This window comes from Dendrobates tinctorius, unplaced genomic scaffold, assembly GCF_039654945.1.
Source record: "Dendrobates tinctorius isolate UK_male_01 unplaced genomic scaffold, ASM3965494v1 ptg000114l, whole genome shotgun sequence".
Classification (NCBI taxonomy): Eukaryota; Metazoa; Chordata; class Amphibia; order Anura; family Dendrobatidae; genus Dendrobates; species Dendrobates tinctorius.
Window position 1 is genome coordinate 21,624,169 of NW_027361782.1, and position 15,069 is coordinate 21,639,237.

Consider the following 15,069-nt stretch of genomic DNA (forward strand, 5'->3'; position numbering starts at 1 on the left):
ACTTTTGGAAAAGTCGGGTTTCACGAAACGAAACTCGACCCTGAAAAACCAAAAGTCGCTCAACTCTAGTGTAGACATAAATCCAACACAGTGGTAAAATAAAGGGCTTACTAGAAAACCTCAGCTGCATGGAGAACATTATATTGCAGTACTAAGCAGTCCAGCTGTGAGTTCAGCACTGAAGTAAGATAAAACACTTTCTACAACACTTCCCACTTCCCTGGTATGTCTCTCCCTCTCTCACCATGCCCACCGCCCTATAGATTCCAATATGCAGCTGTAATCTGATCTCTCAGTGAGCTGGCAGTATGTCTTGTAGATTTTATATGTTTTTAACAGTAAAAAAAAATAGTTCAGGAGATGCAGGGAGAAGATGTGGCTCATAATTGGAGAAAGAAGATAAATTTTGTTATAAGAAGTGTTACAAAATGTCCAATATTGACATAGTGATCATGTAAGAAATTCAGTGATATAATAACTGGCAGAACAGGAGGAGGGGGATGCAGGTGCAGTCTCCATCTTTCTTTGTGTATGAGGCTACATGCTGTAACAAGCATATGGTAGGATGGAGATGTGATTGGCTCAGGGACATGACATCACAATAAAAGCCCACCTACTTGGCATAGGTGCAGAGAAATCGGGCAGGATCGGTAGAGGCCCCAAATCTGTTGGTTATGCATCACATTTCTGACTGTTCCCCATCTGATCCGTATATTATATATCCTGTATCGTGCAATCTAATAATTATTCCTAGCAGCCCACACTCGATGTGTGATGTCATTAGTGCCACAAAGCAGAGACCCCCACACACAAATATATAGAATTTCTTTATTCATAAAATGTCTTTTTTTTCCATAAAACCATGCCCAGAAATCATCAAAGGAATGTAAAGATTTGGGATTTTTCACAAACATTTAAGAAACAATCAAACATCTGCTCCAACGTTCCTGGAATGTCGCAGGGCTTGTCATGTAAATCCTACCCCTGTCCATGTGGCCTTTTATGATTTATGGAAATCATAGGGGGCAGTGGATTCCCCATATGGCTGAGTCAGCCAGAAACACGATCGCCCTGATGACCACAACACGATGCAGATTATCTCTGATAAAACAATCTCTTTAAATAAATAGCTGAAAAAAAAACAATAAAAAAGACTTTATTTAAAAAAAATACAAAAATGATATTGAGAATGTATCACTTCCAGGATAGGGTTGTCTGCCATAGCGTCCCCTAAAATAGACTTTTTTTGCCCAGTGATCAACTTTAATCTTTAGCGCAACTTGGCAACAAGTGCTAAGTTTTCCTGCAGCACCACCTTAGGGGACATGGTGTATTACAATGTGCCCACGTTAATCAATGGACTGTCTTTATAAAGCACAGGACAGCTGGGGCCTGCACAGGGAAGAGGTCACAAAAGAGGGACCCTCTCTAATAATGCAGAACTCCCCCAATGGTTTTTCTCAGCCAGACAACCTCCTTAAATGGAGCACATGGATGACTTGTGCAGCCCGGGATTTATTTTTGTGTAACGTACAACTAACCGAACACCAAGGTGGTAATAATGAGACGTACATTTTTACAAAGTAATCCAGTGTCTGGACCAGATTTCTGAAGAATCCGCCATCGTGGTGTAAACCTCATGCAAAGAAAAAAAAAAAGCATTTTCTTATCAATGTGATATTTTGTTATATTTCCCTAAATCTTCAAGTTGCTGGCGGAATGTAAACATGCGATGGTGCTGCGGATGTCGTATTCTTCACAGTGCACGCGTTTATGAGGGTTACGCACATCATCGGCATTGGCACTCGGAATGTGAGGTCATAATTCATCATATATCAATGTGATATACCATACGCATCCATAACACAAAAGCACAAACTGTACTCAAAAGAGCGTACAAAGGAGAGAAATGCAACCAACATATGAAGACGACCCGGCGATCACATGATCGGCAGGAAAAGGTTTGCAAATTGTTACATTTTCAGTTTTAAATTAATTTCTTATGTTAAACAGAATAAAAACTGTTTATGAAATCCTAATTGTTTTTTTTTTTTTTTTTTTTTTAAAACATTCATTCATTCATATATATTTTTTTCATCTTAGCCGGCTGAGCAGTTAGGGTTGTACATAATTCACAGTATTTTACAATGCACATTGCACTTTTTTTCTTTTAAAGTTGAATTTTTTAAATTTAGCAACACAAAATAGTTAATAAAAATGTAAACAAAATTAAATTCAGCAGGTATTCGCAATAAGAAATCATAGTAACAAAATAAAGAAAGTTTTGCAACTCTGGCCACTTCCTTCAAACTTTGTGTTTATCGTTCACCTAAGGGATCAGAGCCCTGCACAGATCTATACTGTCAAAATGGAAAGGATCAGCGAGGACTTTCATCACATTTCCACATATCTGAGCAGGGGAAATATAAAAAAAATAGTCAAAATTATGTAAATGTGTATATATATATATATATATATATATATATATATAATTTATTTTGATTTGCTACATGCTATTCTGGATCTAAAGTAGCTCAATAGGTGAAATTGTATCATTAAGACGAGTTCTCTAAAACCGCTGCCGCTGATCAGATGATTGCTATGGGTGCAGCCATGAGTTTCTCTGGTCAATGATGGGCCGGGTTCCCTGGAGCGACACCGGCTCTAATCTACCACAAAGAGGGGCGTCCTAAGACAATGGTCTCCCTAATGTCTATATATTGAGGTTTTAGTGGTTAAATTATTAATCTTTTATTTTATGTTATTTTTAAAATAGACTCCATTGAGGGCACTTTATTTACTTAGTTATCTGTTTTACTTATATTTTGGGGCAACAGTCACTTTTTATTGAGTTTCATTAAAAATGTTGCATTGTTTGAGTTTTACAGGCTCTTTATTTCCCTGCAAACTGGTGGCTGAGTTAATGAGTTAATTGAGAATCCTTCAGTAAGCTAATTCTAAATATAGGGGTTTGTAAGTTTTTTTTTCCCTGTAAAGGTTCAGTTGTCCTCTAATGTGATCTGTGGTCATAAAACAAGACTGAGGAGCTTAGAAAAAGACATAAGAGTAGCAACTAAGAAAACAGATAGAACTATCAAAAACCACCCATGAGAATGAGCTCACTGATGGATCCTCAGTTATCTCATTCTGCAGTCATCAATAGACAGTGCGACATGAAGGTTATAAAGGATAAGCAGTGCAAAACTTTTATAGAAACCCAAATGGAAAAATTATTTCTTTATCTAAACTCATGACTTCATGTAAAATAAGTGAAATAAAAAGTATATATATATATACACACACTATTTAGCCCAAATGGAAAAAATACTTTTATCCCTATGCATGACTCTATGCAAGATAAATAAATTATTCATAATATTTACTTCTTTATTTTTTACTTAAAGTCATGTATTTAGGGATAAAAATAATTTTTCGATTTGGGTTTCATTATAAATCTTGCACTGTTTGCCTTCTATATCCCACTATCTATTGTTGGCAGCAGAATGAGATAACTGAGGATCCATCAGTGAGCTCATAATTAATGTGAAGTTTTCAATGGTTTCTTCTGAGTTCCTACTCCTTTGTCTTTTTCTAAGCTCCTCAGTCCTAATTTGTGACTGTGCATCACATTAAAGGAGTCCATATAATTTAATCTGTTTATTTAATATTAACCAGGATGGATCATTTTATAACGCTCTCATTCTTCTGTTTAGCTTTGATAATACTGTCGCAATATTCGCTACAACTACAAAAAAGAATATTGTGCCATAAAACTCTACATGGAATGTTTCTTACACTACAATGGACATTTAGCAGTTCTGATGACTAGACAAATAAAATAAAAAAATTGAATAGAAAAATTACTAATTTCATTCCATTTTGCTTAAATTTACAAATAACAAGTATAAATTGTCTTAAAAATATTAAGAAAAACTTAATTTCATCTTCCATTTACATTTCATGCCAAGGACGATCTATGGAAAGAGTCTTTTTTTTAATTTTTTTTTAATGTTTCTTAATTAATAAAGCGGGACGGATTCTGCTGGAAATGACATTTCTTTTTGGCCTCCAGGCAACTCCAGTGCAGTCACAGTACCAAGAGTCAAGTAATTAGACTTCAATGAAGCCGTTTGGAAGCACATTATTACTTTTTTTTTTGGGGGGGGGGGTTATTTATTTTTTTTTCCATACTTGAATATATTTTTGCAGCTTTAAGATGATGCAATGAGTTTTCAATCAGAAAAAGTTTCTTAAAGGGAATGTATCATCAGAAAATTGTAAACATGTATTTATTTTGTAAATTCTAATTTTTGTTACTTTAAAATGCAATAAAAGGATTTTGCAGTTTTCCTATTTGCCAGTGGAGGGCAGACAATAGGCTGACACATCTTGTCCCCTGTACTTTCCTGTTTAGCTTTGCTGTGCAGACTGGCTCAGAATCAGCACAGTCATCTCAACATCATAAAATTCTAAGATCAACAGTCTTCTTCTCCTTTGGTACAGGTTTCTAAGGGATTATCTTTTCTCAGATATTTACGGCATAACCACAGGATGTGCCATAAAAGACTGATACCTGCAGGTCCATTTTTGGGATCTGCATCTATGTTAAGAAAAACGGCCAAGCCGAAAGCAGAATACCCCTTTAATTATTAAAAAGTAAAGAAAAAACATGATTTTTTTCAGGCTGAAATAATATTACTGAAATTAAAATGACAAAATGAGGCATTCCCTTTAAGTCACTTTAAAAGTTTGTGCACCTGTCGTCAAAATTACTGTTGTAGTGAACAGCTAAGCAAGTTGAAGATGAAATGATCTCTAAAGCTAAAGATTACACATTTCCTTTGTATTTTAGGCAAATATATATATTTTCATCTTTTCCTTTTAATAAATTTCAAAAAGTAAAATGGTTTGATGCAAAAGTTCTAGCACTCTTGGAGATTTGTGTGTTCAGGTAACTGTGACCAAGTTTCAGACCTTTATTAGCCTGTTAGGATTATGTCTTGTTCGCCTTCATCGTTAGGAAAGGTCAGGTGATGCAAATTTCCCAGCTTTATAAAAACCCAGCCTCCTCTAACCTTGTGCCAAAAAACAGCAGCCATGGGTTCTTATAAGCAGCTACCTAGCACTCTGAAAACAAAGCAAGAGAAGGCTTTAAGAAGATAGCAAAGCATTTTCAAGTTTCCCTTTCCTCAGTTCAAAATCTAATTAAGAAATTGCAATTACCAGGAACAGTGGAGGTCAAGATAAGGTCTGGAAGACCAAGCAAAATTTCAATGAGAGCTGCTCATAGGATTGCTAGAGAGGCAAATCAGAATCCCTGCTTGACTGCAAAGCCCCTCAGAAAGATTTAGCATACTCTAGAGTTGTGGCACGTTGTTCTACTGTCCAGAAACACTGGCACAAATATGGCCTTCATAGAAGAGTCATCAGAAGAAAACCTCTCCGGCGTACTTGCCATAAAATTCAGCGTCAGAAGTATGCAAAAGAACATCTAAACAAGCCTGATGCATTTTGGAAACAAGTCCTATGGACCGATGAGGTTAAATTAGAACTTTTTGGCCACAATGATTAAAGGTACAGTATGTGTGGAGAAAAAAGGGCACAAAATTTCAGGAAAAGAATATCTCGACAACCATTAAGCATGGGGGTGGGGCAATCATGCTTTCGGGTTGTGTTGCAGCCAATGGCATGGGGAACATTTCACGGGTAGAGGGAAGAAAGGATTCAATGAAATTTCCACAAATTCTTGATGCAAACATAACACCATCTGTAAAAAAGCTGAAGGTGAAAAGAGGAAGAGGATGGCTTCTACAGATGGATAATGACCCTAAACACGTTAGAATCCACAATCGACGACCTCAAAAGGCGCAAGCTGAAGGTTTTACAATGGCCCTCACAGTCCCCCGAGCTGAACATCATTGAAAATCTGTGGCTAGACCTCAAAATAGCAGAGGATGCAGGACGCCCCAGGAATCTCACAGGACTGGAGGAATTCTTCAAAGGAAAATGGATGGATGAAAATCCTTCCAATTAAAATTGAAAGACTCTTGTCTGGCTACAAAAAAAGGCGTACTACTAGGTACTAACAATGCAGGGTGCCGAAAACCTTTGCATCAGCCCATTTTTCTTCTTGTAATTTTTAAAATGTAAAAGATTAAAAATATACATTTTTTTGCCACCAATACAAAGGAACTGTGTCATCTGTAACTTTAGGTCTTTTAGATAATATCATCTTCAACTTGCTGAACTGTTCACTATAACAGGAATTTTTGACCAGGGGTGCCCAAACTTTTACATGTCACTGAATGTAATAAATCTTTTTATGGAAAAAAAAAACTGTTTAGGGCATAAAAAAGGTAAAATCCTATAAACCAGGAGAAGAATATCTACAAGGTCTGAATCCTATTACTTTAATAACTTTTCATCCTCCGTATAAAAATCCTCCCTTTAATTAATTTACAGAACGAGATCTACTAAAATATAAGGCGCCATCACTCTAGGATGTTACATAAAATATATTTATAGAGTTCTAGTCTAGAAGTCAAATGTGGCCATTTCTTTGTCATTGTTTTTGACGTTTCTTATTTTTTTCCTAATTCTTAACAATAATTTGTTCTTATAAAATGGCAGTTTTATGACCCCAGTCTTTATCAGAAAATGTTTCTTTTGGCCACGTTGAGTCAGTGTCGTTTTTACTTCCATTACGTAATCTTGTCCTTTCTGTGCTGGACACTCAAGATACATTCATGGCAGTTTTATCACCACGACGCACGCTCCGGCCCGTCCAATGTTCAGCGGGACATCCTGCAAACGACAGAGACAACTCACAGCAAGAACTTTTGTACTTTTGCTGCAATCTTTATGTGGACACTAGAGGGCACTAGATGCACATCATTCTGAAATTATGAGAAAATCAAAAAGCCAAGTTTTATAGATATTAATGATCAAGAATCGTATTGTGCGGACCTCAGAAAATGACTCTTAGGGGTTTCCATCATTCCATTTCATCAGGGGTCAACATGTCAGAAAACTATGATTAACAGGGGGTGTCTGATTTTTTTCCTCTCAATACCAAAACCCATATTAGAAAGAATTGCTATTCTATGTGTGGTTATTTTCTATCTCAATGGACCTCCACATAAAAATGTAATGGGCTGAATTTTTGTGATTTTGACGATACAACTTTTTCCACTCGTTCTTGTCCTTGTCAATGAGATGACTGGAGCTGACCTGCAATGCCGCGCACAACCTGTTGACAGGGGTGGAGCTGTTTTCGGGGTTAAACAGTAATGATCACTGCAGCATGGAGGCAGGTGAGTGACTGAGATATTTCCGCATCGCCGTAATTCTCATTGCTGCCCAAATGATGGCGCTATTCCCACAATCATTACAATGCTGAACTAACGAAATTGTTATCACAAGCGAAATTGGATTTACACTTTACTATTGGTATGAAGGAGTTAATGACTCTCCCAGGGGGCTGCGCGGACCCTCCATTATCTCCTCTCTTACCTGAATACAACTCGCACCCTTCAATTACCTGCGTCCACTCATTGCTCTGTGCGTCGTACGACTCCACAGTATTAAGGTACGCCTGTCCGTCATATCCACCCACAGCGTAAAGTCTGTCACCGAGACAACAAACGCCAACTGCATCCCGAGGCACACTCAGCGGCGCCACCGTCGTCCAGCTGTCAGTCTTAGGATCATATCTATAGAAACAACAACAAATCCCAAAATAAAGAAAATACTGACAGCAGAAAATATGGCACTGACACTTGGGGTACAGGATAATGACACTGACACTCGGGGTACAGGATAATGGCACTGAAACTCGGGGTACAGGAAAATGACACTGACACTCGGGGTACAGGAGAATGACACTGACACTCGGGGTACAGGATGATGACACTGACACTCGGGGTACAGAATAATGGCACTGAACCTCGGGGTACAGGATAATGACCATGACACTCGGGGTACAGGATATTGATACTGACACCCAGGGTACATGATAATGACACTGACAGTCGGGGTACATGATAATGACACAATGGTGTATGTATGTATATAGTTTGGGGGCAGTTGCTTTTCGCTGATTTGCTTTTGTCATGTGATTCTTTCATGTAACAATCAGAAGGGGCTCAGGACAGGGTGTGAATACTTTTCGCTGCCCTACATTGTGTGTGCTGGGGTCTGCACATTGTACATTGTATATTATTATGTCACATGGGGGGCAGCGGATTATACCTCGGTGCAGGGTCTCATTCACGGTCTGCCTCCCATGTAGCGGAGCGCCCCCTACGTGGCAGCATCAGCCATTGCCAGCTCCTGTCTCTCCGCTCACCTCTCCATACAGTCTGATAGCCGGGAACACAGGTTTGACGCTGGCGCATCATGACCCCCGACAGCGTACAGGAATCCGTTGTACGTGGCCACCCCGACGCCTCCTCGTCTTTTTGACATGGGCGCACACATGCTCCACTTGTTCGTGTGAGGATCAAAACATTCCATGGATTTGAGGCAGGAGCTGCCGTCTCTGCCCCCGACCGCGTACAACCTGGGGGGCAAAAAAGAAACCATAAGCTATTAAAGGGCCAGTGCACAGTCCTGCGGAAATAAATCATCGAGTCATGAAAACTTCTTCAAATGTTACATTTCGTCTTTCAGGCTATGGGCCCACATTAGCGTTTTAAAACTGATAGAAACCCGGACTTCTTCCCAGAAAACGCGCGTTTTTTGCTTAAAAACCGCGCATTTTTTATGCTTTTTTCCGCGTGTTTTTTGCTTGAGGCTATGTGCACACGTAGTTTTCGGTGGTGCAGATTTTTCTGCGAGGCTTTTGGAAAAACCGCAGGTCAAAAAGACCTGCCGTTTACCTGCGGATGAGCCTGCAGTTTAGCCCTGAGGTTTCACACCTCTACAATGAAGGAGATGTGAAACCGCAGCGGATTCCGTACAAACAATTGACATGCTGCGGATTGTAAACCACGGAAAAATCCGCAGCATGTGCACAGCGTTTTTGGTTTTACCATTGGAAACAATGGTACTGTACAACGCACCTAAATCTGCTGCGGACCCACAGAGCCTGAAACACTGCGGATCCACAGCAGAATCCGCACCGTGTGCACATGGCCTAAAAACCGCGCGTTTTTGATGCGTTTTTTTCCACGCGTCTTCTGGACTCATAGGAAACAGCTAAAAACACGGACAGAAGCAGAAAATAATGAGCATGCTGCATTTTTAGCCGCTAAGCGTTTCCTATGCGGGAAAAAACGCATCAATTGGCATAAAAAGGCCAAAATGCATTAAAATTAATGGGAAGCTTCTTTTAAGCGACTCTGAAGCGTCTGATCCGGCACAAACGCTTCAAAAACGCTTAAAAAAACGCACCGTGGGCACACAGCCTAAAGGTTTTACCGAGATCTGTGCTTGCTGTCAGCGAATGAGAACAGCTGTGTTTCCATCCAGAGGTTAATAACCTTAATGGACCTGAACTGTCCCCCAGCTGAGGATTTGTTACAATGAATCCAGTAGACAATTAACTGAGCTGAACACATCACGATTCTCTGTCTCATCCTGATGGATTGTTACAATGTGTCATTCTGAAATCCCGCCTGGATCTCTCACAGGATTGTCTGCACTGATACACTGTAACAAACTTTCAGCAGTGAACAGTAAACGGGATTGAGATTATCGCTACTCTGTTAAATCAGAGTTGAATTTTTTGCACATAAAATCAGATTATTTTATCGCAGCAACAGATCAAATCGTTTTTATCCTCAACTACCCAAAAGGCAGTCACAGTAGTGACCATGGAGGGGCGCTAGATAGTAAAAGTAAATGTAAACGTATGATGTTTGTTAGGACCCCTCAGATCACATTTCTTGCCCCCAGATGACCCCAGCAACTGCTCCGTATATTTCCCATAGTGATGGTTTCTCGTCCCCGGGATGAATGGTGGCTGATTGTCGGATCGTTCTCAGGAGCGGGAGCGAGACGCCAGAAGTGAACATTAACTCCGCAGCTGCTCACAAAGGGCAAATGAAATGGTTTATCTGCAGCTCGGAGAAAAAAAAAATCTGCTGTAATCGCATTTCTGGAAAACTGCTTAGTGCAGGAAACTGCAGCGATTATTAAATAACCTGAAATAGTTCCATATATTTATCAGCGCGGAGGAAACACTTCGCTAATGTGCAGGACGCAGAGAATGAAAAGTTGGCAGATTAAAGCTGTGACTTGTAGTTAAAGGGCCGGCGTCCGTTCATTGCATATTAAACGCCTGCACCTTCCTATAGTTAATAGGACACATTTTCTTAAGACTGGAGCATTGGTTACAAATGTGTCCATTTTTGGTGCATGGTTCTTAATAGATTTGGTGCATCCCCCAGCCCAAACCTGGAATGTATTCTATAATATTGTGAATTATTTCTGCCACTGTACATCTGCCGTGCTGCACAGTCCGACCCCGTCCCACTGGTTTAGGAAACAGCTGGTGCAAACATTTGTGACTATTTAGTGCCAGACTTGTGGCAAAGTTCTGGATGTTCGGGCCAAGCGGGTTTGGCCAAGCAGTTAAAAAAAAAAAAAAAAGTACAGTTCGGGTGCCAGAACATTACTTGAATCCAGACCCCAATCATATGTCTCACGGTGCAGCACTGAGCTCAGAGATTTCACCGCAGTTCACCATGAGAAATATCTCACAATGATCTGCAGTGAACTCACCTCTGCTCCATGAGACTTTTTCTCACAGTGCTAGCGGAGATCTCACCAGGGTCGGCGTTGGGGGCAGGCAGAGCAGGCAGTTGCCTAGGGCCCCCGCTCCCCCAGGGGCCCCCAGCTAGCGGCACCTCACGCAGCCGCTATGGGGCCCCTGTGAGGCAGGGGGGCCCGCCTGCCCCCAGTGCCGACTCCCCCGCCACCACCGCATTGAACTATACCGGCGACTGCCAGTACAGTTCAAAGCAATGATGGAAGAGAGAGCATCAGCCGATGCTCTGTCTCCCGTCATTCCCCGCTCCGCCTCTGACACAGCGGGTGTGCGATGATGTCATCGCGCTCTCACTGTGTGCCAGGCAGAGCAGGAAACAGGAGACAGCCGGGAGCAACGCGGGCACGAGAAGGTGAGGAGTGTTTTTTTTTTAATATATCAGTGTTAGTACTGGACTGTGAGGCCATTCGGGGGGGTGGCTATATACCATGCTGGGCTATATACTATGCTGGCCTGTATACTATGCTGGGCTATACCATGCTGGGCTGTATACTATGCTGGGCTATACCATGCTGGGCTATATACTATGCTAGGCTATACCATGCTAGGCTGTATACCATGGTGGGCTGTATTCTATGCTGGGCTATATACTATTCTGGGCTATATATTATGCTGGGCTATATACTATGCTGGGCTATATACCATGTGGTGCTGGGATATACACCATGCTGGGCTATATACCATGTGGTGCTGGGCTATATAATATGCTGGGCTATATACCATGTGGGGCTGGGCTATATACCATGTGGTTCTGGGCTATATACCATGTGGTGCTGGGCTATATACCATGCTGGGCCATATACCATGGTGGGCCGTGCTATATACCATGTCGTACTGTGCTATATACCATGGTGGTGCTGTGCTATATACCATGGTGGTGCTGTGCTATATACCGTGTGGTGCTGTGCTATATACCGTGTGGTTCTGTGCTATATACCATGTGGAGATGTGCTATATACCATGTGGTGGGCTATATACTATGCGGCTGTGTTATATACCAAGGGGGTACATTTTACATTATATTTTATGGGGGAGGTTGTGTTATATAATATAGGGGGTTACATTTTATTCTATGGTTAGGTAGGCTGTATTATATTCTATTTGGGGCTACATTATATTCTATGGGGGGGCTGTATTATATTTATTACATTTTATGGGGGGTGATTGCATCATACTCTATGAGGGGTCTACATTGCATTCTATGGGGGCTGAATTATATTGTATGGGGGCTTTATTATATTCTATGGAGGCTGCATTATACCATATGAGGAGGGCTACATTGTATTCTATGGAGGGGCTACATTATACTATATAAGGAGCTGCATTTTACTCTATGAGGGGGTTGCCATATATTCTATGGGGGGTTACATTATATTCTGTGGAGTGGCTGCATTATACTCTGAGGGGTAGCTGCATTATGCTCTAAGGGGTGGCTGAATTATACTATAAGAGGGGGGCTGCATTATATTCTGTGGGGATTACATTATATTGTATGGCGAGGCTGCATTATACTCTGTGGGGTGGCTGCATTATGCTATATGTGGGCTGCATTATACTGTATCGAGAACTATGGGGAATACATTATATGAAGAACTATGGGGTGCATTATACTATGGGAAGTGAATTGTAGTACATGGATGACTATGGTGGTGCATTATACTATATCGAGCACTATGAGGAGTGTATTATATTATATGGAGGACTGAGCAGTGTATCTTAATGGAGGGCTAAGAGGAGTGCATTATACTACATTGAGAACTATGGGGAGTGTATTATACTATATGGATGACTGAAGAGTGTATTATACTATATGGAGGACTATGGGGCACAATATATTATATGGAGGACTATAGGGAGAATATTATACAATATGGAGGACTATAGGGAGTGTATTGTACAATACAGAGGACTATGGGGGACATTAAATTATATGGAGGACTATGGGGTGTAAACTGTAGATGTGCTGCTGATAACATGATACTGTATGGTGATCTGTTAGTGATCGATTAGTGATTGTTCTGTTCCCATCATTCTTTCTCAGATGGTAGAACAAGGCCGGGAAACAAGTGTTGAATGACTTCAAAATTGTTGATCACACTCATTTAGCGTCCTGAACTCAGCGCATGTAAATACTATCAAAATGCTTCTGTGTGATGTGCAATATGTTAGCATTTGTGGCCCCATTTTAACCTTTACCTAGGGACCCACTTTACCTAAAACTGGCCCTGGATCTCACCAAAGCTCATTGGCCCAGCTCGGACACAGCCTCAGTGACCAGCGGTAAACTCGATGATGTCACCGCTGGTCACTGATGCTGTGCTCACAGCAGGTAATTTCCCAGCCTGAACGGTCGCATATTGGTACCGTCCAGGTTGAAAACTATCCCCCAGACATGGATTATGGAGTGGTACAGAACGACATACAGGTGAGAGATATGGATGGTATTTATTTTTGTTATTTGTACAGGAGGCGAGGGATTCACTGGAATGGGCAATGACATGAGTATAACTGTGTTTGTTATTTTTAAATAAAAAAAGTTAAAGTGTGTTTTGTGTATTTTAAATAAAGGAAATTATTCTGGCTGTGTCTTTATTTACCATTAAACTATAGGATTAATAATGGATATAGATGGGTGAACCCAAACAGTAAAGTTCGGCATCCGTACCGAACATCTACTGTTCAGGAACGGACACCGATCACGGACTCGACCAGCCTATGCTTCCCCTGTATGTTTGATAACCAGCCAGGCAAAAAACTCACAGCTGGGGGCTGCAATCCTGTAATCCTCAGCTGTCAGCTTCAACAAGGTTGGTTATCAAGAATAGAGGATTCCCCACTCCGATGTTTTTAATTAATTTTAAAAAATGACATGAGTCCCCCCATTTTTGACAACCAACCAAGCTAAAGCAGACAGCTGGGGGCTGGTATTCTAGGGCTGGTAATGGGCCAAGGGTATTGCCCCCAGCCAAAAAATCACAGCCCGCAAGTGCATCTAATTCTGTCCCTTTGCCTGACCCTTCCCACTTGCCCTGTTGCGGTGGCAAGTGGGGTTCATATCTGTGGGGTTGATGCCACCATTGTATTGTCCGGTGATATTAAGCCCATGACTTAGTAATGGAAAGGCATCTATAGGACACTTATTCATTACTAAAGATGGACGGAGGGGTTCAGTCGAACAGTTAAAGTTTGCATTCACCAACACCCAGCTGTCTGCTTCAGCTTGACTGGTTGTCAAAAATGGGGGTGACCCCACCCCCACAACATTTGTTTGTTATTATTTATTTAAATCATTAAAAAAATCAGCGTGGGGACCCCTCTTTTCTTGATAACCAGCCTTGATAAAGCTGACAGTTGAGGGTTATAACCCCCAGCTGAGTTTTGCCTGGCTGGTTATCAAAAATAGAGTGGAACCCGCAGTTTCTTTAAAATTATTTATTTAGAGAGCAGGCACCGGCTGATGAATACTCGCATCAGCCGCCGCCTGCACTTGCTGTTATTAGTGGCAGCAGGCCTAGGTTGATGGTCACAGCTGTGAGCTCACACTGTCATCTGACAGTGAGGGAGCCACAGCTCTCTGACCAGTGATATTAATCTTACCACCTATCAGATCCATCTTTGTTTCTCATGCTGTCATGCAGATAAAAGTGCAAGAAACACCCGGTGTTCAGGGTGTTAAACCCGAACAGTAAGGGTGAGTGCACGCGCTGCAGATTCACCTGCGGATTTTTCCATGTGGTTTTGCAGGTAAAACCAAAGGTAAAGTGACCTGTGGTTTATCTGTAGATTTGCCTGCAGTTTTCCCCTGCGGTTTGATACCTGGACAATGGAACAGGTGGCAAACCGCTGCGGAATCCGCAGAAAGAATTGGCATGCTGCGGATTTAAAACCGCAGCAAATCCGCGCGGAAAAAAACGCAGCATGTGCACTCCGGATTTGAAATGCCATTGGCTAACATTGTATGGTACTATGTCTGCCGAACTGCTGCGGATCCGCAGGGCCAAATCCGCTGCGAATCCGCAGCGTGTGCACATACCCTAATATGTACTTTCTAGTGAAGTCCATGTTCGAGTTCCATGCCCCAACAGTATGTGATCAGTATTGACCCCAAACTTTACTGTTCGGATCACCCATCTCTAGTGGCACACGGAAATTCTTAAACTCTCCCCAGTAACACATTCCTTTGTGTTTCTATTGCTAAACTTTATGAAAACATCTGCTACTTGTCAGTGAATAGGAACATTCCGCAGACCCTTAAAGTCCTAATACTTATTTCAGCAGAGGGGCTGTTATAATGCATC

General features: G+C 41.3%; 1 protein-coding gene across 1 annotated transcript in view; it reads right to left on the bottom strand.

The window, feature by feature from the left end:
- Nucleotides 1-814: 814 nt before the first annotated feature.
- The window catches only part of KLHL4 (kelch like family member 4), a 330,006-nt gene continuing 315,751 nt past the window's right edge, over nucleotides 815-15,069 (bottom strand). Inside the window, exons 9-11 of the mRNA XM_073589878.1 lie at nucleotides 8,348-8,560; nucleotides 7,541-7,712; nucleotides 815-6,804 (exon numbers count right to left, since the gene is read on the bottom strand). Of these exons, the coding sequence (XP_073445979.1) occupies nucleotides 6,745-6,804; nucleotides 7,541-7,712; nucleotides 8,348-8,560 (445 nt within the window). The 3' untranslated portion in view covers nucleotides 815-6,744. The remainder of the gene's footprint in view (nucleotides 6,805-7,540; nucleotides 7,713-8,347; nucleotides 8,561-15,069) is intronic.